This window comes from Phascolarctos cinereus, unplaced genomic scaffold (genome assembly GCF_003287225.1).
Source record: "Phascolarctos cinereus isolate Bilbo 61053 unplaced genomic scaffold, phaCin_HiC Scaffold_4;HRSCAF=312, whole genome shotgun sequence".
In the NCBI taxonomy this organism is placed as follows: Eukaryota; Metazoa; Chordata; class Mammalia; order Diprotodontia; family Phascolarctidae; genus Phascolarctos; species Phascolarctos cinereus.
In genome coordinates, this window is record NW_027555847.1 from 201,859,945 (window position 1) to 201,886,748 (window position 26,804).

The window sequence follows — 26,804 nt, forward strand, 5'->3', positions numbered from 1 at the left end:
TCTCCTCTGCGCCTTTTTTCTCATATGTAAAATGAGAGTATTGGATTAGATGACCTCATGATTTCCAAGGATCCTTTCAGTTCTAAATCTATAACCTATGATCTGCTCAGACAAATTTTTGTCCTGTTAACTTTTTAAAAAATCCTAGAACAGTGTAATCCAACCTTGTTTCACATTTTCCATAATAGTTTATTTTATAATAGCTGCTTGATTGAAAAGTATTTATAAAAGTTATTAAAGATAACATTGCCACAAATAATATTAAGCCAAACCCAGAGTGGCAATTAAGCTAGATGCTAGAAACTAATAAATCTAGCAGTTCTTTGGTTCTTAGGTTTATATGGCTTTAAGTCTCAAATTCAGACTCAGGAGTTCACATTTAAAAGTAAGTTCCTTTCCTCTTTCCTCCTATATCTTTTCCTACCCTATTCATGTTACTGAAAGTTAAGCTGAAATTTAGGAGAAAGTTTTGACATATGTATGCATAAAAAGAAAGAAAAAAACCTTCCCAAAATCTTTACTGATTTATTTGTCTTCTTCAAGGTCTATACTATTATGTTAAATCACCTCATTTAATAACAACTTTGTGAAATACTTGGTCCTCTCACTGTATGTGATTGCCATCTTTAGATTCTCTTCCTCCCCATCCCCCCACTCCATGAAGATATAGGACAATCTCTTCTCTCTTTCACATCTGCCATCAGGGACCCAGATACAGTGGCTTTCAATCCACAGCAGTCTAGGAGCAGAATCCAACATCACTAGTTAGACAAACTTTTTTCCTGTCAAGTCATTGTGCTGCTGAGAACTTTTCACTGTGGGGCAGTGGAATCTATGTTCACATTAAAGTGAGCAAAAGCTTTTCCTTGTCTCAGCAGCAGTTTTGTTTGGAGATGAGACTACTATACGGTCACTACAGGGTTTGTATGATGTACTTATACAGGGTGATTCATGTTTTTTCTATACCTTATCCAAGCATATGGCTAAGGGAGAATAGTATGGTAATTATTCATACCAGAGGAGCAAGATCCCAGAATCAAGAGAAGAGAGCAGGGCAGGGAAGGAAGTAAGAGTCAGTCCTGCTTAAGCAGTCCAAGAAGTAAAACGCTGCCAAACCACACTTTTCTGTTCCCAGAAACCCTATCACTCCAAGTCACACTTCCATCTCCAAGGCTAGGTCTTAGTATCTCTGTTGCTGAAACTCTGGTATCTGCGTCCCCCAAATCAGCTTTTCTAGCTCCTGGTTAGGCTCAAACATGCAGCTCACAATAGAAGATACCACATTACTATCTGGAAAAGAATTTGGGCTTGGCGATCCTTTGCAAGTTTCCAAACCCTGCTGTTATCTCCACAATTTCCTTGGAAGGTTTTGTGGCACTTTTGATTTCCCTCATCCTATGTTAAGAATCTTGAGTTCTGAAACGGGGATGCATTGCAGAGGAGTAATAGATGTATGGCATCATCCTAACTCCAGAATCAGTGTGATGCAGTGGAATTAGCAATGAACTCGAGAGAGGGCTCAACTTGTCATCACTGAATGTGAGTTCAAATCTTGACCCTGCCACTTTCTACCTATGTGACCTTGGGCATGAAACTTACCATTTCTGATCTGCAGTTTCTTCGTCTATAAATTGAGGGGGTTGGACTAGATAACTATTAAGGCTCCTTCTAGTTTTGCTTTTTGTTCCCTTGTCCCTAAACAAGAGGAAATCTAAGGCAGCTTCACTGAGATGCCAGCCACTGCGTTTTCCAAGAAATCTGAATCTTACATAAAATGCAGTATCTCTATTTTAGATAACATCACCATACATTAAAAAAACTGTTGGTACGCAACGATAAAAAAGGAAGTACTCAGGCCCTTAGACACTTATCTTACATGAGCTTCTGCTGTTCTTTATAGTACAAAATTGATTGGCTTCACTTTAATTGATAGACTGTTACGACTGTTCTCTTCAAATTTAGGATCACAGAATCACATATTTAGAACTGGATGGGAACCTGGAGTTCATCTAGTCTAACCCTCTCCTTTTACAAATAAGGAAACTAAGGCAAAAGAAAGTAAGTGTCTGGTCTAAGATCACACTAAATGATCCAGCTCCACTGAACTCCAAATCCAGTGTTATTACATATGACTGTAGAAATGGGTTAAACTATATTCCATTTCTGACTATATGCCTAAGGTATCCTTATATAGCTTTATGAATACTGTCCCTCACCCTCACAACATATAACACATAGAGCTATTAGATAATTGAGGAACCAGACAAAATAATAGGATCAAGTCAATGGTTTTCCTAATATGGATCCATCCTTGTATCACTGATATAAATCCGAACTTGATCATAATGAATACTTTTTTTCATAAAAATAAGACAAAATAAACATACAGCTACTATTGGATCTAATCAGGGAGCCATTGATTTTGACATTTTGGTCAATGATTTGTTTGTATGTGTTTGTATGTGTATGTATGTGTGTGTGTGTGTGTGTGTGTGTGATTGTGCTCATGCATGCATGCACTCCCTTGTGTGCTCCAGTGTTCTTTTCTCCAGTAGATTGCTTCCTTTCTTATCCTGGACACATTAATTTTGTTTGCACAAAAGCTCTCCCAATTCACATTATTAAAATTATCTATTTTATCTGTTGTAATTGTCTCTATCCCTTATATTAAGAATTTGCCTCTTATCCATAGTTTTGAAAGGTATACGATCTCTTCATTTTTTCTGGTCTGTTTTTTTATGCTCATGTATGTTCATATGGTCATATAGCCATTTTGAAATTTTTGTGAAATGGGGTTTAAAATCTTGGTCTAAGAATAATTTTGGCCAGATTGTTTTCCGGTTTTTCCAGTAATACCTATCAAATAAAGAGTTTTTCCCTACATATAGGTGATTTCAGGTTTATTCAACTTTAGGTAATTGAGTTCCATTATTTCTGATTCTCTCTTTTTCATTGGGGAGTGCCCTAAGAAATAACTGTTCAGATGAACAGCATTAACTACATCAGCTTACAGTTAAATAAAAAGTTAACTACCATCAACTTAATAAGTCAGTGTTTTCCAGCAATAAATGGGAAACAAAAGAAAAACTAATGTTAGAATGAAAAAAAATTGACTTAAAATAAGTGACATATCCTTTTATTATAACTTATTAAGAGATTTATCATTCGACCAATTTGTCATATTGTAATTCTAGATTTGTTTTAAATTTTCAAGTAATACTACAAATTCACTTTCAGGGGCTAACTTTTAAAAGCTAGCATTTCTTCCATATTTATTTCTATAAATATATTTAAATTAAGAAAAAATATAAAATGGTTGTTTTTATAGTAATCTAAATACTTGTCACTGATTCACTGCCTACTCTTTTGAAAACCATTCAACCACCATCTTGCCAAGGTAAATATGAATAAACTAAGGGACAGGGAATCTGTACCTTTGTATCTTTGGGTGTCTGGGAATCTTACTTCAAGAAATAAAATTAGAAAATAAGTTAGCAAGAGAGCATTACTGAGTGCTTCCTTCATAATAAAATTGCCCTTAATAAGGTAGGTTGAATTTTCATATACACTAATTATTGGCTCCCATTCATCTCCAGTTTTATTCCAATTACAATTCGTTATTAATATCCCTAGGGAAACATCAGTTTGGTAATTACTCACATGCATCTCCTATTGTCTCCACTTTGTAGACATCATAGCTATCTATAATCTCGTCAAAGTTAGTATATAACTTGTTGAGGAAGTCTACAACTTGATATGGTGTGCTGGTGCTAGATAGTTGAGTGAAGCCAACAATATCACTGGAGAGGCACAGGGGAAAGAAAATAGTTAAGTCAGGCAAGGCATGTGACAAGTTCTGATAAGCATAGCTGCCTTCTTGTTCAGCACCATTTCCTTCAGCTTTAAGAAACACAACTCAGAGGGATTCAGCTGGTGACCAGCTGAATGTTTTAAAATAAAGTTATTATGCTTTTTGCAAGATTACAATGGTATAACCAAAGCCCTCCCTCAGTCTGCCCAAATGGAAGGAAAATTAGCTCCAAACAGACTGTCTCAGTTTCCCCTTATCAATTAGTTTACTTGAATATTTAAAAATTTGTATGTACAGAGGCAGTTATAAAAGGCTGAACAATTTTTTAAAGGAAATCTATTTGTTTAGACTAAAGTTTCCAAATACATAACACATACATGATAGATCCCAGCACCAAGCACAGTGTGCCCTGCACACAGTTGATATTTAATAAATATCTGTTTAATTGAATTGTTAAAGAATCGAATCCTTTTTCAGTTGGTTTTCAGTGCCTCTATTATTTTTACGTAGACATTAGTTTGGTGCTGTCTTGGGTGTTAGATAGGGGTTCTCCAATATTACCATGGAAGGCACCTCATCAATGATTATGAACAAGTTACTTGATCTCTATGCCTCAATTTCTCTATCTGTTCAATTAATATAATGACATTAACTCTTAGTATTTCTTATATGTTTTGGGTTTAACAAGATGCTCTTACATAAATACAACTTCAGGCATTTCCACATGAGTGTTCAGAGCTGAGATTTTATGGATTTTTCTCAGAAATTCAAAGTTGCCCCCAAGCAAAACGAATTCTTCTCAGCTTCAGTGATGATACTGAAATTACCAATGTTCCCTTTGTTATTGCAGTGAAAAACTGAGTGACCTATTTACTTAAAATTTTAAAATATACATTTTCTGGAGGCCAAAATGAACCTTTCTAGAGTAATTTCCTGCTGTTTTTGCTAAAATGTATTCCTTTTAGCTCACTGAAGCTAGTTTATTTTTATGTTACATCTGCCTTAAAAGAAAAAAAATGAAACAAAACACTTATAACGAAATCACACCAATCAATTTTGAGTGCTATTTAAGTGGCAGTCTATAAATTTCTGCTGATATTTTATTTAAATAGCTGCATTTTATTCTCCATTTGTAGACATTATGTATGCCTCACCTTATAAAAGCAATACACAAATTGTAGAACTAGCTATATTACTGCATTTTGAAATGTAATTCTAAATCAAGTCACATTAACATACCTGAAAAAGATGGTTGCACTTAAGTAACTTTGGGCTTGTGGGAGTTTGCCTTGTCTTAGGTCGTCTGCAACTTGTTTGGGTAACATACCTGTTTTTGGATGTGAAAGATAATTGGTAATTATCATATCTTCATGAGAAGATGATCCTAACAGCCTTCTCTGTCTCTCTGTCTCTCTCTTTCTCTCTCTCTCTCTACCCTCCTCCTCCTCCTTTCCTCTCCTCTCTTCTCTCCCTGTAGAACATTACTATTTATCATCAGCAATTGCTTCCAAATAATGGAAGTAGGTCACTTAAAATTATGTTCCCAGTTGTAACAGATCTGTACTGATCCATATACACTCTTGTGACTAATATCATACTTTGTAAAGATGGAGTTAAAGGTAAAGCAGAGACTATGGCACAGAAAGATCATAACTGGCATGATGGGGATGGGATCTGAACCCCTAAAAGGAAAAGACCACATCTTTAGGATCTGGACCCCAAAAAGGAAAAACTCTGGACTTTTACACCTGGCCAAATCTCTGGTGCTCACTTGAGGCTAGAATCCTACCAACTGGCCTTTCATTGTGGCTACACCCAATCTCCCAATTCTGTTCTGTTACCTCTCAATTGCCCCTGGCCACTTCTCAGTCTTAATCCTATATAGACTCCATTCTCCCTTGGCCAAGTGGTCCAGGTCCCTAGCCTTTTGTTTATCCCACCTTACTGGCCACTCCATCCAGATCTTCCTTAAACCCCTCCTCCAGTCACCCCAAACTACTTGACCACTTCTAGATCCCTCCCACAGACTTTCTGTATATAAGGTCTATCTTGTCTCTAGTAAGGCGCTCAGATTCTTATAATCTAGCCAAATGTTCAGATTCTGAAGATCTGGCTCACCTGCATTAGTGATACAAATGTTTAGATTCCTCAAGAGTCTGGTCAATGTGGCAGATGTTATGATAAACCTTGTCTTTGGCTGAAAGAAGGCTTGGGTCAAATTCTTTTGGACAGGACCCATGTGTTGTGATTTTGAGGTCCCAGCACCCTTAGCATCTAAACCTCAACAGGCATATCTGGGACTTAAACCTCACGCTCTAATCCAAAGAGCAAAGCAGGCATTCATTACTTTGATTTATCATTTCCCTCCTTCCCCACTCTTTCTGTGTCCACCTGGTGGAATTGTTCTGTGAACTGATATTGAACAAAGTCAGTCAAACACAGTTCCTACATTCCAGGAGTCTGCAATGCCATAGACATTTTTTCTTTTAATTTATTTTCAATTTATGGAATAAAACAAGCATTTCCATAACATAGTGCAATAAAATAGATGATTGCAACTGAAACTGTAAATCTACTATGGACAACTTGCTATTCCTTCAAATATACAACAAAATATCATGTGAATTTCTTTTTTTCCTCTTTTTTATCTTCCCTTCCCCCATACTATAGAGATTGCTACCATCAGACACAATTAGGTATATACACATACATACATACATACATATACATATACATGTATATAATTATTCTATACATCTATTTATCAGCTCTTTCTCTGGATGCAGATAGTATCTTTCCTCATATGTCCTTTATAGTTAATTTGGGTATTTATGATAGACAAAATAACTTATTCACTCCAAGTTGTTCTTAAAACAATATTGCTGTTACTATATACAGTGTTCTCTTGGTTCTATTCATTTCACTCTCCATTATTTTTTGCAAGTCTTTGCATGTTTTTCTAAAATCATTGAAGTCATCATTTTTTATAGCACAAAAACATTCTATCACAATGCTATAAACATGTTAATCATTCAGAGAACTTATGGTTTTTGAGCCCTTGACATGCATTTTGTTCTTAAACTTAAAAGAAATACCACCCCAAAACAAAGGCTGTTTTTCTGTTTGTTTCTATATGAGCAGTTTTTGTGTTTTCCTCCCTTCCTAGACCTGTCTATTGAAATGTATGAGAAGTCTTAGAGCTCACAAAAGAAGGATTTCTGTGCTAACTACAGGGTAGAAACTATAACAAACATAGCGATCTACTGAGTACATTTAGTACTCATTTGGTTTGCAAGAGGCATAAGATCCCCTGGAGGGATAGAGGATGAATATTTATTTGAGTCTAATTATAGCAAAAAAAAATCTGACTTTACCATTATTTTAGTATGTGAAATAAGGTAATATTTTCATAACTCCTTCAGGAATTTCTATTTTACTAGGTTATAGTTCATATACATATTCATAATATGCTCTGGTAGTATGCTAAATGCTTTTTAAATGCTGTATACCACTGTTCTTTTGTGAAGAACTTCATTAATCACTGATTGGACATTTAATATATTTTCTTGTGTACTGTGGCTATACTGATTTGAGACATGTATTCAAAGGAGAATATTGATGATAATTGAAGTTTTTCATGGCTGAGAGTCATATTTACAAGTTTTCAGCCATGGTGAATGCTTCAGTCCTTCTAAGTTATAATCTATAAAAACAGCTCTAGAAAATTTGAATTTGATTCAACTTACTTGCTTTTCCACATTAGCTGGTATCTTTACAAGAGGACCAACCAACCCACTGACTCAGTCAGTTATAGCAAAAATTTAGCCAATTTTATATGACTCTGTCAAATCAGGTAAGCGATATATAGATACAACCTGTTTTTATCCTCCACATATGCTATATTCATTTGTTACTCAAAGTTTTTCTTCATGCTGTTCTTTTACCTGGAATGCCCTCTTTACAACAGACTCCACAAATTATATGCATCTTCAAGGCTCGGTTCAAGTCTTATTTCTCAGCATAACCTTTCCCAATAACACCAGTTCATGTTGATGCTAAATTATTCTAAACCTTTCCTTAGATCCAAAAGTCCTACATGGCTCCATTGCTTCAATGAAGCTTAATATTAAAAGACCATTCAGGTAACTTCTTTTTTATCATCCTTTGATCTCTTATAACAAATAGAAAGCTTAGTTAACTTGGGATTTGCTAGATTTTTTTCTCAAAGACCAAGCCTTAAACTCAATTCATTCTGGACCTCATGGATTGGACAGCAATAGGTCCCTTCCCTAGCACCACTTAATAGTTATATTTTGAGCTCTCCAGGTTCAGAGTGAATGTAAATAGTAACTGTTTCACTTTTGGTCAGAGACCCTGAGGGTCTTTCCCTCCCAGTTTGATTTATTTCTAATTGAAGGGGCCATACCTTGACTCATTTCTTAAGGAGGACTATTCATGGAAAAGGCATTGCCTCACTCAAAGTGAGAACCTGAACAGACTTCAAATCTTAAAGGTTAAAAAGGCCAAAGTCTCCCACTGCATCCTGGGCCATCTCCAGTCATCTTGATCAATATATAGCCACTGGCCCCAAATGGCTCTAGAGGAGAAAGTGAGGCTGGTGACTTTGCACAGCCCTCCTTCACTCAAATCAAAGTCAATGGCAAGTTATGTCATCATCTCCCTGATGTCATGGTCCTCTTTGAGAACAAAGGACAAACCACAACCTGTGAACACTTAGTTCAACTGCAACTGCTGCCTCTTTTGGCACTTGAAATTAATTTTGAGCATTTTCTGACTTTCTTAGATCTCATCCAGCTTCTAATTCTTCTAGTTTTCCTTTCTCTCCTTGCTACTCCTTGAACAAAACACTTCATCTTCCTACTCCATTCATTTTTCAAGGGCTATCTCCACCATGCCTGGAATTCACTTACTCCTCATTTCCATTTCCTGGTTTCCCTGGCATCCTTCAAGGCCCATATAAAGTCTCACCATCTACAAGAAGTCTTTCCCAATCCCTCCTCATGTTAGTGCCTTTCCCTAAATCTCCAATTTATATTCTATATATCTTGTCTATAGATCGTTATTTGTATGTCCTCTCTCTCATTAGTCTGAGCTCCTTGAGAGTGGGAACTGTTTTTTGGCTTTCTTTGTAATCCAAGGACATAGCCCAGTGCCTAGCATGTAACAGGCACTTAATAATGCTAGTTGACTGAATGACTAATTCTCTTTTCCATCACTTATCTGACTTTCTGTTTACTGATAGGCTTGCAGTGAGCACGGTGTTTAAGTCAACTCATTAGATTTGTTCGATAAACCTAACCTTTCCACGAAATTTATCTGCTACAATCACCTACGGAGTGTTAGGTAAGCATTTCTCCACACTGGTAACAATTGTTCTATCTGAGAATAACTAGAAGTGATTCCTCCCTCCTTGAATTTCTCGGGCCAGTCCATTTGACCTCTTTTTCCTGTACTTGATTGTATTCTAATATATTATAGGTTTTTGTGTGTGTATTTTCCTCTGTTGAGCACTAGGGTTGCCTTATTTTATTTTTTTATCCTTATTGGTTAACAATGTGCCTTACATGTAGCTGATGCTTGATGTATTGAATGTAGTTGAATTTATATAAAATCAGTATAGTTTTCTTCATTTGAATAAGTAAATACTTACTATACAGCAAACGATCAGTCTTTTGTTTTTCATGCATTAGATCCTGGGTTCTTTCAACCACCAACACTTCTAGGTGTTTATTGTACTTTTCCATCTAAGCATCACAAAAAGAAATTGTTACAAAGAATCATTTTGTCCTCTATATAGAATCCATTGGATTTGTTGAAAGACTCCTAAATTGATAGTTGCCTGGAAACAGAGGAGATTCCTTAAAGGAACCTTGCCTTTGGAAGCAACATCCCTTTAAGATTCAATGTAACACATGCCTGTGGAGAACTCTGACTTTACTTTATAGTGGGTGGATCACCCAGATTAATTCTTGACATAGTAATACTAGAAAGTTGCATTATGCAAGCTCATGTTTTCATAAGTTTCAAGGTTGGCTCTTAATGAGATCTGAGCATTTTCCAAACTCACCAAAGTCATCATCATGTCCACTGGACTAACTTTGTTGGGATTCATCTTGTACAGAAGCTTCTTGATTTGTTCAAATGTTGGTCTTTGGGATGGGTTATTTTTCTTGCACTTTCTGATTAGCTGCATTGGTTAGAAAGAGCAGGTAAACATTATAATTAAATGTCATTCTAGATAGAAAGGGGCAGCTAAGTGGTGCAGTGGATAAAGTGCTGTTCCTGGAGTCAGGAGGACCTGAGTTCAAATCCAGCCTCAGACACTACCTGTGTAACCCTGAGCAAGTTACTTATCCCTGTCTTCCTTAGTTCCTCATCTGTAAAGTGAGCTGGAGAAGAAAATGGCAAACCACTCCAATATCTTTGCCAAGAAAACCCCAAATCACACAGAGAGTCAGACATGACTGAAATGACAAAACAACAAAAATGTATATTAATGTATATTATGTCATAATCCTCAACTACACTCTAAACTACAAATTAACATGGATGTAATGAAATACTACTGTAGTGTAAGAGATGATAAATATGAAGAATTCAGAGAAATGGATTTGATGCAGAGTGAAGTAAACAGAAACAGGATAACAATATACACAATGACTACAACAATGCAGAAAGAATGGCAGCAATAACAAATAATAATTAAGTTTGACTACAGAAAATAATTGAGCAAATATGCCTCCTTCCTTTCTTTGTAGAAGTAGGAGACTACTCTTGTGGAAAATTGCACATATCGTCAGATATGGTAACTTTGTTCAAAGTCCGTCTAAGCTCATGTTCATTGCTTCCATTACACCATCTATCTCCTTCTACTTTTGCCTTCAATCTTTTCCAAGATCAGGGTCTTTTCCAAAGAGTCCTGTTTTCTCATTATGTGACCAAATATTTAAGCTTAATCTTCAGTATTTGTTCTTCCAACAAATAGTCTGAATTAATTTCTTCATGTATTGACTGATTTGATCTCCTTGCTGTCCAAAGGACTTTCAAAAGTCTTCTCCAGCATCACAATTTAAAAGTGTCCATTGGCAGCCCTCAGCTTTCCTTATAGTCCATCTCTCAAAGCCATACTAGTAGCCATGCTGCTGGAAAAACCATAGCTTTGATTATGTGAACCTTTGTTGGCAAAGGGATGTCTCTCTTTTTAAGTATGCTGTCCAGATTTGCCATAGCTTTCCTTCCAAGGAGAAGCACATCTTTTAATTTCATTGCTGCAGCCATCATCTGCAGTGACCTTTGAGCCCAAGAATATAAAATTTCATGCTTCTTCCATTTTTTTTATCCCTCTATTTACCAAGAAGTGACCAGGAAGTGATGGGACCAGTTGCCATGATCTTAGTTTTTTTAATGTTTAGCTTCAAACCAGCTTTTATACTCACCTCTTTTCTTCATCAAGAGGCTTCTTAATTCTTCCTCACTTTGTGCCATCAGAGCAGTATTATTTGCATATCTGAATTGTTTTATGTTTCTCCCAGCAAACTTAATTCTTGCTTTTGATTCATCCATCCTGGCATTTCACATGACATGCTCTATATATAAGTTAAATAAATAAGGTGACAATATATAGCACTTACAACCAATCAGTTGTCCCATTGCTTCTGGCCCTGCATACAGGTTCCTCAGGAGATATGTAATATGACCTAGGACTCCCATCTCTTTGAGGACTTGTGACATTTTGTGGTGATCCATGCAGGCAAAGGTTTTAGTGTGGTCAGTGAAACTGAAGTAGATGTGGGTTTTTTGTTTTTGTTTTTTTGGAACTTTCTTGCCTTCTCTATAATCCAGTGAATGTTGGCATTGGTTTCTAGTTCCTCTGCTCTTTCAAAACCAGCCTTCACTTCTAGGAATTCTTAGTTCACATATTGCTGAAGCCTAGCTTGGAGAATCTTAAGTACAGCCTTGCTGGTGTGTGAAATGAATGTAATTGTACAGTAATTTGAACATTCTTTGGCATTGCCCTTTTTTATAATTGGGATAGAAACTGATCTTTTCAAATCCATTGGCCATTATTGAGTTTTCCAAATTTGCTGGCATATTGAGTGCAGCACTTTAACAGCATCCTCTTTTAGGATTTTAAATAACTCAGCTGGAATTTCATTACCCCACTAGCCAACCTGGGGAGCTTGGTGCTATTACTATTACTCACATTTTATAGATGAGAAAACTGAGGCAGATAGTGATTAAGTGAGTCACAAAGCTAGTAAATGGAATTCATTGGATTTGAACTCAAATCTTCCTGACTCCAAGCCCCAGCCTTCTATCTATCCATTGAATCACCTATGAAACAATCCCTATTTGCAATAAGCTTACATTCTGAATGGGGAGACAACAAAGACATTTTGTTGTCTAAAAATATTTTGCTGTCTAAAAATATTTACAGCATAAATACAAAACTGATAAATATATGTGAAATAGCTAAATGCAAGGAGAAAGGATGCTAGCAGTTAGGGAGGGGAAGGTAGATCATGAAAGGCTTAACATAAAAGTAGGTACTTAAACTGCATCTTAAAAGAAAGAGGAATTATATGAAGCAGAAACAAAGAAGGAGTGTGTTTCAGGCATATGGGACATCCAGCACAAAGGCAGAAAGACAGAATGGGGTGTCTTGTGAAGAACAGAGAAAAAGTCAGTTTGAGTAAATTGCAGAGTGTGATATGGGAAATAACATCCAATAAGGCTAGAGTTTATATTTTATCTCAGAGGCCTCTGGAATTGATCGAGTAGGAAAGTAACAAGATCAGTTGTATGCTCAAGAAAAATTTATTTGTAAATGTTATTATTTGTAAAATTTATTAATTCTAAATTTTATTTATAAATTTTATTTATTTTAACAAGGGCCATCCCCCAAATGATAAATGGTCAAAGCTCATGAATGGGTAGTTCTCAAATGGAGTGCAAGCTATAAACAATATAAAAATGCTCTACATCACTAATAACTAGAGAAATACCAATTAAAACAACTTTGAAATTCTACCTACAGATTGGCAAAATTGACAAACAAGAAAAACAGTAATTTTTGGAGAAGTTGTAGAACTCAAACACATAAATGTAATGGAGCTATGAACTGGTTCAATTATTCTGGAAAATAATTTGAAACTATATCAAAAAATTAACTGAACTATACATACCCTGTGACTCATTCATAATTCCAAGGAAATCAAGAATAAAGGGAAAAGGACCTATTTTACAAGAATATTTGTAATAGTACTTTTTGTAGTAGCAAAGAACTGGAAACAAAATAGAAGCACCCATAAACTGGAAAATGACTGAAAAATTGTGAATGGTATATTCTTGCACAAGAAAAAAAATAATGAATGATGGATTCAGAGAAACATGAGAAGGCTTTTATTAACTAAAGCAAGGTCAAATAAGCAGAACTAGGCACACAATTTGTGTGATGACAACAAATAATATGAAGAAAAACAGTTTTTTAAGATCTCAGAATTATGCTCAGAATGACAGACAATAGTGATTTCAAAAAACCTATGAGGATACATACCTCTCACCTCTTTAAAGAGTTAACAGACTACAGATTGAGAATGAAATGTGTATTCTCAAACATAACCAATGCATTGTTTTGCTAGACTATACATATTTAGCACAAGGAAATGCTTCACCTCAAGTAGGTGGGAGCCAAAGCAAAAAGGATCACCAGTAAATTTTAAATTACTTTAAATTAAATTAAATTAAATTACTTTAAATTTCACAGAATAAAACAAAAAAGGGACAGAAGGGAACACAGACAAATAGTGCAGTTTTGTAACTATCTTGTTACAGAAAGGGATAAATACTGGACCCAGAATTCCATTGTTTAGAGAACTATTAGGGGAAGTAACTTCCTCTACCAATGCAGGTTGGCTTTGTCTCTGCAATGTCTACTCTTATATGCCTGTATTTATATAAGCAACTTGCCCAGGGTCTCAGGATATGTTAGAGGCAGTATTTAAATGCAGATCTTTCTGGCTTTGAGGCAAACACTGTTTCTCTTAGTCTCTGTCTCTATCTATGTCTCTGTCTCGATAGATAGATAGATAAATAATATACATTGATATATGGACTTTTTTATTAATATTTTTCTTATTCTTTTTGGTATACTGAGATTTTCATGTTTATTGGAAAGTTCAAATTTTTTTAAAAAACCATAAATTCAATTTTTAAAAACTAGACTGGACTGTGTTGGGAGGTAGTGGATTTCACCTCACCAGAATTCTTTGAGGAAAAACTGGATTGCAGACAGGATTCTTGTTTAGGTATTGATTGGACTGGATGGCCTCTGAGCTCCTTCCTACCTTCAAGTTCTGTGGTTCTGTATGATTCTATGACTTTCTCAGTATCAAATCAAATCTAGACCTACTTACTCCCCATCCAGTACTCAACACCACATTTCCATTGCCTTTACTGAACTTACTCATACTTCTCATCTTCCCCTCTAACTTCCTCACTAGTCTTCTCTAATGCTTTAGAAAGGTAAATAAATATAATCAGTTAAAATACCCCTAAAATGATACTTACTAATCAACTGACCATTTCACAAGCATTGTTGTCTAAACATTTTTTAGTCTTGTCCAACTCTTTGTGACCCCATTTGGGGCTTTCTTGGCAAAGATACTGAAGTGATTTGCCATTTCCTTCTCCAGTTCGTTTTACAGATAAAGAAACTGAAGCAAACAAGATTGAGTGGCTTGTCCAGAGTCACACAGGTAGTAAGTGTCTGAGGCTCTGTCCATTACTCTAACCCTATTGCATTTAATAAGGGCCTATTACATGCCAGACACTACACTAAACACGGAGATACAAAGAAAAAAGTGAGACAGTACTTGCCTTTAAGGAGAAAACAACATGTGTGCATGTTAGCATGTATAAAATATATTCCCAATAATTACAAGGTAATTTCATTGGTGGTGTATAGATTGGACTTTAAAGAAAGCTAGGAGCAGCTAGGTGGTGTAGAGGATAGAATAAAGGGCCTGGAATCAGGAAGACTCATCTTCCTGAGTTCAAATCTGGTCTCAGACACTTACTAACTATATGACCTTGGGCAATTTCCCCATCTGTAAAATGAGCTGGAGAAGGAAATAGCAAACCACTCCAATACCTTTACCAAGAAAACCCCAAATGGGGTCACAAAGAATCAGGCATGACTGATAAATGACTGAAAGATAATAAGGGATTCTAGGATGTAGAGGTGAGGAGAGAATGGATTTTAGGCACAGAAAAAGCCTGTGCAAAGACGCAGGTACAGGAAGTGGATGCCATGTGTCAAGGACAGCAAGAAGTACAAGTTAACTGGACTCAAGTGTGCAAGAAGTAATCTTATGTAAATAAATAAATAAAGGCCAAAAGGGGATTGGAGTCAGGTTGTAAAGGGCTCCAGAAGCTAAATTTGTTTAGTTCTTACAGTTGTGTCTACTCTTTGGGACGCCATTTAGGGATTTTTTTGGCAAAAGATACTGGAGTGGTTTGTCATTTCCTTCTCCAGATCATTTTAGAGATGAGGAAACTGAGGCAAACAGGGTGAAGTGACTTGGCCAGGATAATACAGCTAATAAGTATTTGAGACCAGATTTGAACTCAGGAAAATATCTTCCTGATTCCAGGCCCCTGCACTCTATCCACTGCACCACCCACCTGCCCTAGATGCCAAACAGAGATATTTATATTTGACCCTAGAAGTAATAGGGAGTCCCATGAACTTATCGAATAAGGAAGTAACATGGCTAAACTTGGACTTTGGGAAAATCACTTTGGAAGCTTTGTGAAGGATGGATCTCTGAGTGGCCCATCATATTTCTGTTGTACTTTTTGGTCAAAAATGCTTTTCATGATGTTCACAACTCCCTCATGAAGTAGGAAACATGCAGTATTTTACAGATGAGGAAATTGTAGCTAAGTGATGGTACATAACTTGTCCAACAGCGAGTATCAGAACAAATTTGACCTGGTGCAGTGCTTGCCATTATATTATAACATCTCTCACACATCATATTGACATTTTACACCATATGTAGAATATAACTCCTTAGGGTCATTGACCACCTGCTGAATGATGTGTTTTTTGTAACCCTGAAACACAATAGGAATCCTGGCATTTTCTTCTTACCAGGGGTTACTAGGCTTTCCAGAAATTTTCACTCCAGCAAACTTTGGAAAGGCTCATCCTCATCCAGAATCTGAATCTTTGATCATAGGCATTGCCTTTAAACATTCTACAGCCTGTTACATAATATATATCATTATACTCTATGATAAGTGTCTTGGACTGCCAAAATGTCTAGGAATCCACTGTCATCCTAAACACCAAAAATCTATTGAGCCCCTACCATTTGATACATGCTGTCCTGAGTACTGAATCAAGCAGATTAAATATAATAGTACAACTCCTAAAGGGCATGACCTTCTGATATAAATATTATTAATGGTCATTAATGGGATATACGGATGTTGCTTCTGCATTTCACTCAATCAGAGGTTGGAGTCAGAGAAATAGTTTTTCCACAAAAAGTCTAGTGGAAAGGAATGCAGTCTAGGGGCTAGGTGGAAGTTGAACAAAGGGAGTTATATTAGAATAAGAATACACTCTTGGTGGTAAATAGACTAGAAGGTGGGAAAACCAGTTCTTGAGGTTAAGGTAGAGATTAACATCAAAAAGGGTGTCCCAAATAAGTGCCAGAGAAAGTGGGGCATGGGAGATGTAATTAGGGGCAGAGACTCACATGGGGAAATTAGGATCTTCAGGTAGGCTGTAACCTCTATGGTACCCAATGAATGGGGAAACAGGAAGGAAATTTGAATGGGGAATAGGGAACAAAAAGGTGTGCATTTGTCGATATGTGTGCTCTCACATGTGTGCTTTCACACATGCGGGAAACCTGGCCTTTCCAGGTGGTTAATAAAGCTTCTTCCTGATTCAATAATGGCTTCATGGAATTTGTGATATTGATAAAGATAACACAAGCCTAATGAAGGAGGCTCAGATAATTATGCATCTCAAATAAGGGTTCTCATTTCACCCTTTCTGACTGAATAGCACTTTATACTCCTCTGCACACTTCTATTTCAATTTGCATTATAATTATCTGTCTACCTATATTATCTTCCTTATTAAACTGTAAATTTAAGAGCAAAGACTATTCCTTATTTATCTTGGTATGTCCTATTCCCCACCCTCTCCTCCAGTCAGGGAGATCCACACCTTGGCAAATAGTCTGTAATTTAGTCTTAGAGAATTTTCTGAGGCTCAATTACTCAGTGTAATTTCCCATGGCCACCACAACTGGATTTATTTGTACCTAGATCTTCCTAACTCTAAGTCTGTCCATCTACCCACTATATCATACTCTAGCTCTAAGAAGCTATATTGCATTTAATGTACATGTTATTGTTGTTATTTAGTCATTTTAGTTGTATCCAACTCTTTGTGATCCCATTTGAGGCTTTCTTGGCAAAGATACTGAAGTGGTTTGCCATTTCCTTCTCCAGCTCACTTTACAGATGAGGAAACTGAGGCAAACAAAGTGAAGTGACTTGCCCAGGGTCACACAGGTAGTAAGTGTCTGGTGCCAGATTTGAATTCAGAGGCATGAGTCTTCCTGACTCCTAGCTGCCCGACTTGGAACATAGCAAACACTTAATAAATGCTTGTTCCCTCCCTTCTCTTATAAAATGGAGTTCTCAAAACTAAATAGAACACTTCAAAACTAATCTTCTTAGGGCAGAGTATACATTGGGAAGGGTGGGGAGACCCTTTCAATCAACAGTAATTTATTAAGCACTTACTCTGCACCAGATACTGTTCCAGGCCTGTGGTACAAAGGCAAAAACAAGCAGCCTTGTTGTGGTCTAGAGGTGCTAGGAACCCCAAAATGCAAGGGTACAGAGTAGGGTCTACTGCAAAGAATTCAACCACTTAAGCCTTCTTTCAGTCAGAGACAAAGTTTATTGTGTTGCCAATAGAAGTGGGTGGGATTCTAAGAATCTGCCCATTTGATGAGGATTAAATTGGTATTTGAATATCTGGATAGAATTAAGGAGTGGCAAGCAGCCTGGGGTGGGCCAGGTACAGGCAATGAGGACCGCAATGAAAAGGCAGTTAAAAGCATTATTGACTGGAATGGGCCAGGTGCCTTGAGCAAACACCGGGAGATCTGGGTTGCTGAAATTTGTGGGAAAGTTCAGGGACCTTTCAGGGGTTTATAATTAGTACACCATCATTCCCCCCTCAAACAAATGGGACCCAAAATCTTTTGTGGTAAAGGAGGAAGGTCTTGGCTTCTGAAACTGCTTCCTGCTAGCAAGGGGCATAGAGATGTCCCTGCCTTGAGGCAAGAGTTTGACTGGAACCAAGCATAGGCTGCATCCAGTGGGCAAAAGGGGGCGGGGTGGACATATTGGCTTTTGTTTTGTTTGCTACCAACTGTAGGTAAATGGCCTATAGTCTAGAAGACACAAATCTGACAAGCAAGTCTGACAAGCTAGTTCAATATGTATATATTGAATTATAGATAGATAGATAGATAGATAGATAGATAGATAGATATAGAGAGAAGTAAAAGTGATGTCAGAATGAGGAAAAACAAAGAAAGAAATCAAGAGCCCCATCAGAATACATTTGACCTACAAGATTATCTGATCTTATTACTTCCCCAAGCTTCCATTCTGATTCTAATTCCTTTGTAGGATCAGATGCTATTGGGAAGTAACAACGCTTTTGCAGGTAAAAGATTGAACCCCTGGGTTCAATATTTACACAAATTAATTTACCAGAGACTTTTACTCCAATTATAACCAAAGAGTTAGGAGGATATTTAAGTAATGACTTAAGCCAAATATCCATTTTTCTATAGGTTACTTCCCTCTAAGAAAACTGATTGCACTAAAATTCTCTTCCCCAAACCAAACTGAAGATGTTTCTGATTTAATTTCAGTTGTTTGGGATATAGAAAGGGAAGCATAAGCTGAATAGCTCAGATTTTAAACACACATTTTATTATCCCAGCCTTAGTCTATGGGATAATAATTCACATGACTATGCAGGCAGGCAGATGACAAGCCCAAGTAAAAATTTACTGACCATTTGCTCTAATTATAGAAATTTGTTATAAAAGGATAAAGCTGGGATAAGATTCATCAATTCCATGTCATAGCTAGACTCAGGAATAGCCAGGTGGGTAACATTCCTTTTCAAAGAAAAATAATGGGGAAACGGAACCAGGAGGATCCCATCTTAGACTAAGGCTAATATTGTCCTCTCAGCTTTTCCAGATGCAGACTTCTACCTGTATCACATTCTCTCTGAGTAGCTTGTGGCATTTCTCTCAGATGGTGTATTATTAAATATTGATTATTGGATGGATTATTATGATCTATTAGACAATTCAAAATCAGTTATAGTCCCATGAGCTTTTACCTCAAACAGCAAGTTTCACTAATCACCACTTGAGGAAAAATTTACCAAGATTTACATCTCAAATTTAAATTTGTCCAGTGTAAAAGCCAATCTTTTAAAGATCATTTCTATATACTTGCAAATTTTCAACAAGCCAAGTTCATTGTTTAGGAACTCCATAACCTAAACAAGCTTTTTGGCAAGTTTACAAAATAAAGGAGGATTGACAGGGACCCCAGAGGAGGGGCTTCCTGTTCACCCCATCTACCCTTAGAGCTTCTGTGGACTGTACCTTTTCACTAGCCCTAAGGACTGCTCTGAATGGGCAGAACCAATGTAGATGAGACTTTCATCCCCTCCTTTCCATACACACAGTAATCAATTACCAGCTTTAGGTTTTAGCATTAAAACAATAACCAAGAATCACAATTTTCATAAGCGATACCCAAATTGTTTTAGCTATAACACAAACAATAAACTTCAGATGACATCAACTGCATTTCCAGATTATCTAAAAATTATTGATAGGATGGTCTTATCAATTGCAGAGGCTGGCTGACTTCTTTACCTCGACCTATCCCCCTTCCCTTTCTCCCCACAGCTGCTGGGGGAGTGGTGATGGGGTGTGGTGGTGATGGTGGTGGTGGTGGTGAGCAGGATGTGTTGAACCTGAGTGATACTTTCAGGCTTTCTGAGTGGCTACAGGGTGCCCAGGGGCCAGGGACATTACCAGTGGGGCCCCACTGTAACTGCTGCCCCTCCCCCCTCCTTCCTTTCACCAGGTTGGGGAAGGTAATGCAATTTCCCTACCATTCTCTTAGTCTGATCTGGGACAGATCAGAAAAACCCAGGGCTTTTCGAAATCCCTGCACTGACATATTCTCTTGACTCAAGGGAAGGGAGTCGGGGAAGGTAGTGACTGAGATTATAAAGACATTATAAGGACTCCTTAATGATCAATCACAAAACCTCCAGAATCTGCTAAGATGTTTTTAGCTGTTCGAACTTTTCACTGTAGTCTTAGCCTGGTCAGAGCCAGGACTACAGGAAGAAGAGTCTTAAGAATTTTTATTTTGAACTTTTGCAATTTTTCTTGGTCCTCTAGACCATATTGAGGCCAGGAACAACAATTTTCTTGGTCCTCCAAATCATATTTAGGTAAGGCACAAAGCTTTCCATTTCAAGGTCTTGGAGACCAAGCTTTTTCCAGTTCTAAACTAGCGACAAATCTTGGGGAAATCCCACTGAGTCTGGCTTCAAGGATTCCAGTATCCATGAGGCTGGAAGAGAAGGGGAATCCTGCAAGTATAGGCATAAGAATGGAGAGTCCCTCTGTGAAGGAGGGTACCAGGGTGTAGAGGGAGGAAGTAAGCATCAGGAAACCAAAAAGCACCTGCAGTTTTCCCAATTCCCTAGCATCTGCTTTGGAAGGTGTGTTTAGGTCTGAGATAACTTCTTAACCATCTGAACCAAATAGAACCTGAGAGCATCAGGCCCAAAAAACACCTCCAAGCCTTCCTAGGTGCTTGAAGAGTGACCCCAACTGCAGAGTGAGAAAGAGATAGAAAGGAGGGGAGGCTTACATACTTTTCAGTCTTGCCTGGAGAATAGCTTGAGATTAGGCAGTTTCCCATTCCCATTGGCAATGTCCCTGGTCCCTGGGCACCTTATAGCCTACCCAGAAAGCCTGGAAGTATCACCCAGGTCAGGGAACCAAAGTATTGAGGTCTAGGAGTGCTGGGACTCTGAAATTTAAGGGCAGAAGATGTGGGTCCTGCCTTCAAAGAATTCAACCACTCAAGCTTTCTTTCAGTCCAAATAGTGAGTTTATAAAGACACTGGTTAGGATTCCTAGGGAATCTGCTCATTTGATGAGGATAATATTGGTACTTCTATACAGATAGATTGTGAGAAGATCTGGATGGGATTAAGGAGTGGCAAGTAGCCTGCGGTGGGCCAGGTAAAGACAATGAGGGTAGAAGTGAAAGGACAGCTAAAAGGATTATTGACTAGCATGGGTAAGGGTGCTTCAGGCAAATGCCAGGGATCTGGGTTCAGGAGCTGGGTTCAGGAGTGGGGTTCCTGAAATTTGTGGGAAAGTTCAGGGACCTTTTAGGGGTTCATCATTAGCACCTCATCAGCCTCTGGCCTCAAAGAGTTTACCATCCATCAGGGAAAACAAGAAGTATACATACATACATACATACACACGCAAATTTGGAAAAGATAAATTTTTTGTGAGAAAGAACTCTGATGGGGTGGAGGGAGGAAGAATCAGGAAAGGCCTCATGTAAAAAGGGATGCTGAAACTGAACTTTAAAGAAAACTGAGGATTCCAAGTAGAAGAGAGTGCTTTCTAGACATAGAAGACAGCCAGTCCAAGGGCACAGAGATGCAAAATGTTCTTACTCTAGACACTATATTTCTATTTATTACTTTTGGTAAGTAATAATAATAATAACAATAATAAGAGCTAACATTTATATACATTTACTATGTGCTAGGCACTGTGCTAACAGTTATATCATTTGACCCTCACAACAACCCTGGGAGGCAGGAGCTATTATTATCTCCATTTACAAGTGAGGAAACTGAGACCAGCAGAGGTTTAAGTGACTTGCACAAGGACACACAGCTAGTATCTGAGACCTGAATTGAACCCATGTCTTCCTGACTAAGTGGCACAGTGGATAAAGCACTAAGCTTGAAATCAGAAATACTCATCTTTATGAGTTCAAATCTGGTCTCACTTGCTAGTTCATTTACTTGCCCAAGTTCCTCATCTGTAAAATGAGTTGGAGAAGGAAATGGTAAACTGCTCCAGTATCTTTGCTAACAAAACCCCATAATGGGGTCACAGAGAATTGGACATGACTGAAACAACTCACCAAGAACAACTTCCTGACTCCAGGCTCAGTGCTCTAGCCATTGAACCACCAGCTGCTTCTATAAGCAATTTGGGCAAGTCCCTTTTCAGTGGGGAATTTGGAGAGAATCTCTACCTCAACATCAGTTATTAAAAAGAAGTGTTTATTTTCCCCTCTGAAGAGCTCCGAGTGTTTTTTCCTGTGGTAATACTAAATGAGCTGGGCTAAGTTCTTCTCTGAAGCAGTGGGCACAAAATAAAGCAGAATGCCTCATTCTAAGACATGCCTTCTTCTTTCTGACCCACCCCAACCGAATCCCAACAGCATAGAAAGACCATCCTGTTCATCCCCCAAGATGAGAGTTAAAGGAAGTTCCATGGCCTGCCAACATCAGGCAGATGGAACCACATGCCTCACCAACCAGAAGCACTGTAACATGTACCAGAAAACAAAATAGGCACTCTGTACAATAGACATCAGTGAAGAAAGAGATCTGATCTATCTAGTTTCCAGGACCTTGTTATCTAGAATTGTAGACAAAGTCACAACTTCGTGTTTTCCAAAAATGCATGGAAACATCAAGAATTATTACATGGAAGAACAGGATATAACTCTTCTCAAGAAATGAAATAAATTTGAGTAGCCAGTCTCTAGAAGACAGATGGTACATCTCTTACCTCTACATACTCTGAGGGGCAAGGGCAGGAATTTTCTGACTTGCCAGTAATTAATTCTTGTAGAGGGAGGCACAAAGCATAATCCATTGAGTGAGACTCTTCTCTCTGAAAAGAAAAAGATGAGAAAAATGGACCAATTTAGTATTATAAGGAACCAATAAGGAAGCATACAACTAATGTCACCAGAGTAAAACAATACATTTATAGCCATTTGAAAGCTAATTTGAGCTCCATTGATCTAATTCTTTCAATTGCATGAAAACAGGGAGTAAGAAGACCTTACTTCTAATTTAGTCCTGCCACCCAGCTCCCTGTGTATGTACTCTTTTCTTTTCTTTTCTTTTCTTTTCTTTTCTTTTCTTTTCTTTTCTTTTCTTTTCTTTTGTATTTTGCTAGGCAATGGGGTTAAGTGACTTGCCCAGGGTCACACAGCTAGTGAGTGTTAAGTGTTTGAGGCTGGATTTGAACTCAGGTCCTCCTGACTCCAGGGCTGGTGCTCTATCCACTGTGCCACCTAGCAGCAAGTGCGTACTCTTGAATAAGCAGCTTCATGTCCCTGTGTTTCACTTTCTGCCTTTGTAAATGAGGGAGAGGGACTAGATCAGGAATTCTGCCTGGGGTCCATGAATAGATAGATAGATAGATAGATAGATAGATAGATAGATAGATAGATAGATAGATAGATATAAAGATATACATATATATTCATATATACATATATGAGTGTGCATGTGTGTATGCATAAATGCATGTGTATGTGTCTATACGCACCTGTATGTATATGTATGTGTTTGCATGTGTATATATGCAATATGTGCCCATACATGCATATTTAACATATACACACTTTACATATATATAAAAATTTGTTTTCCTTTGTAATCCTATGTATTTAATTTTATGCATTCAAAAACATTATTCTGAGGAGACCAGAGGCTTCATCAGACTGCCAAACACACAAAAAAGATGAATAACTCCTGGATAATATGGTCTCTAAGGTCCTGCCTACCTCTAAAACCCCATCAAATTGTGAATAGTAGGATTTTCAGAGTGAGAGCTCTGTGTTGTGGAGAGCTACCACTTCACTTGTGAACTATCCATCATAACTAGCACTAAAGAAAATATATCTGTTTTTAATTCGTTTCCTACCTTCCTAACTGCAGCCACCACTTGCTCACATTGCAATGGCTCATTATGACCTGTCAATCAATCAGTCAACAAGAATTTATTAATTCCTGTATTATGTACCAGGCACTGTCCTAGGTGCTAGAGATTCAAACACAGAAAATGAAAGAATCCCAACTCTCAGGGTGCTGACAGAATCAGATCAAGGCCTACATTTCTCAGTTTGTCAGTCAGAATTCTCAATCAATTGGTCTCACTTTAACTGTACAATTGTATGTATCACTACTTCCTAACACATTTTCTTTCCAATAAGTCTGTTTTCATTACTATAATCCCTTCCATATTCACGCTCACCCCCATCCCCTACTTCATTCTCCCTACACACACACACACACACACACACACACACACACACACACACACACCATGATCACTGCTGTGGTTTTGTGTGTGGGAATACAACCTCATAGAATTAGAGAATGTCAAGGCCAAAAAGAACCTCGAGGATCAGCTCTGCCAGGAGCTCTTAACCTTTCTCGTGTCACAGACCGATTTGGCAGTTCTGTAAAGCCTATGTGGACGATTCTCAGAGAAATGTTTTTAAAAGCATGAAATAAAGAACAAAGGATTACAAAGGAAATCACACACTGAAATACAGTTATCTATCTATCTATGTCTATTTCTCTATATGTATAAATTTATAATATATATAAATATATATACATATATATATATATATATATGTATATATTAAACTGAGTTGTTTGACCCCAGGTTAAGAACTCCCAATTGGTTTCAGCTACCTCATTTAATAGAATAACAAATCAAGACCCAGAAGAGACTCATTACTCTAGGATGTTCTAGGGTTACCTCACTGCTCAGTATAGAAGTGACCTCTGAATCCATGCTTCTCTGGTACATCTGACTATATCAACCATCAGAGATTTACAATTTCAGTCAATCCTCATGGAGAGCAACAGTTTCGACTTAGTATATGGAGAAGCATACCTTAGTTGCAAGATGGATTGTAATTAATTCATTTGCTGCAAAATATATTTCTTAGAGATCAAGTAAGAGGATAAGATGGAAATAATTAAATTGGGCAAATTTCAGTAGTATAGTTTCCATAAAACACCCCCTTCATCACTGTCACAATAGGAGAATTGTTCCTACCTTGGGTACCAAGCATATTTTCTGATTGTGTCCTATTCCTTCTTTTCCCCCTCTTACCTTTTTTTATTGCTTTAACCTGGCAGTACTGAAATAAATCTATAACATATCTGATTGGTCTGATTTTCTTTGCCAGCTGCTAGAATATCTTTGTTATACTGTTCTAAGAAATTCATATGTGCTAAACAAGATTTTTTTTATTTCTGGCACTGGTATCCAAGCAATTTTTCAAGTAATCAAATGAAAGAACTGCAAGAAAATATCCTTTCCTCTGTCCTCCTCATCTACTTTGCCCTCATAGACATAATTTGTGAAGGTAGCTAAGGGTAATGGAAAGTCCTCAGGACTTAGAATCAGAAGGTTTTGGTTCTAATCCTGATTCTGCTACTCACTTATTAGTTGGATGACCTTGGGCAATCTCTTTGAGTTATGGTCTCCTCACCTGTAAAATTTATATAATAATTCTTTTTCTTCTTCCTTATATCATTTTAAGGAGGATATGAGGCAATGCCTGGAGAGTACTTTGTTAGAAAGTACTATACAAATGAAAGTAATTAGGATTTTATCTTTGTTGCAATACGTGGCTTGTGTATGGACCATAGAACATAAGATTTAGAACTGGAAGAAATAATAGAGGTTATCTAGTTCAGGGCTTCTAAAACTTTCCACTCATGACCCCTTCAACACTTCTTGAACTGTGGGTCGTGACCCCAGATAGGTTCACAACCCACAGTTTAACAGACTCATTTTATTGAAGAGGGAACGGAGTCCCAGGGAGATTTGGCATAGTGGATAAAGCACAGGACTTGGAAGCAAGAAGATTTGAATTTGAATTCTCCTTCATCACTTAGTAGCTGTATGGCTCTGGGCAAGTTATTTCTATTTGCCTCAGTTTCCTCATCTGTAAAATGGAGATAATAATAGCCCCTACTTTACAGGGTTGTTATGAAGATCAAATGAATAGATAGAGAGAAGATGTAGAGATAGATAGATATAGATATATGTATATATGTGTATATATATGTATATATATATGTGTGTGTATATATTATATACATACACACACACACACATGTTTACAGCACTTTGTAAACCTTAAAGCACTAAATAAGTGCCAGCTATTATTATTATTTATTGTCTAAGGTCATACAGGTAGTAAGTGACAAAGGTAAGATTTAAACCGTAGTCTGATTTACAAGTCATTGCTCTTTCCACTGTATCACCTTGATGTTGTAATTATATAGGTTGTTTTCCAGATTCTGTTGAGTTCACTTTGTGTCAGTCCATATAGATTTTCCCATGCTTTTTATATTCATCATATCCATTTCTCTTATAATACAATAATATTACATTATATTAACATACCACAACTTTTTCTCCAACTGATGGATCTTTACCTTATTTCTAGTTTTTTTTCTAATTCAAAAAGTGCTCCTTTATTACAGCAACTTATCACAAGAATAACATACTATAACCAGGTAGAATTTATACCAGGAATGCAGGGCTGGTTCAATATTAGGAAAACTATCAGCAGAATTGACCATATGAATAATAAAACAAACAGAAATTATATGATTATCCCAATAGATGCAGAAAAAGCTTTTGACAAAATACAACACCCATTCCTACTGAAAACACTAGAGAGTATAGGAATAAATGGAATCTTCCTTAAAATGGTAAGTAGCATCTAC

At 37.2% G+C, this 26,804-nt stretch overlaps 1 protein-coding gene across 1 annotated transcript in view; it reads right to left on the bottom strand.

Annotated features, from left to right (window-relative positions):
- Window positions 1–26,804, bottom strand: part of LOC110200851 (atrial natriuretic peptide receptor 1-like) — a 127,671-nt gene that overhangs the window by 30,095 nt on the left and 70,772 nt on the right. The window contains exons 17-21 of the mRNA XM_078151924.1: window positions 22,819–22,923; window positions 9,900–10,019; window positions 9,483–9,576; window positions 5,051–5,138; window positions 3,661–3,800 (exon numbers count right to left, since the gene is read on the bottom strand). Of these exons, the coding sequence (XP_078008050.1) occupies window positions 3,661–3,800; window positions 5,051–5,138; window positions 9,483–9,576; window positions 9,900–10,019; window positions 22,819–22,923 (547 nt within the window). The remainder of the gene's footprint in view (window positions 1–3,660; window positions 3,801–5,050; window positions 5,139–9,482; window positions 9,577–9,899; window positions 10,020–22,818; window positions 22,924–26,804) is intronic.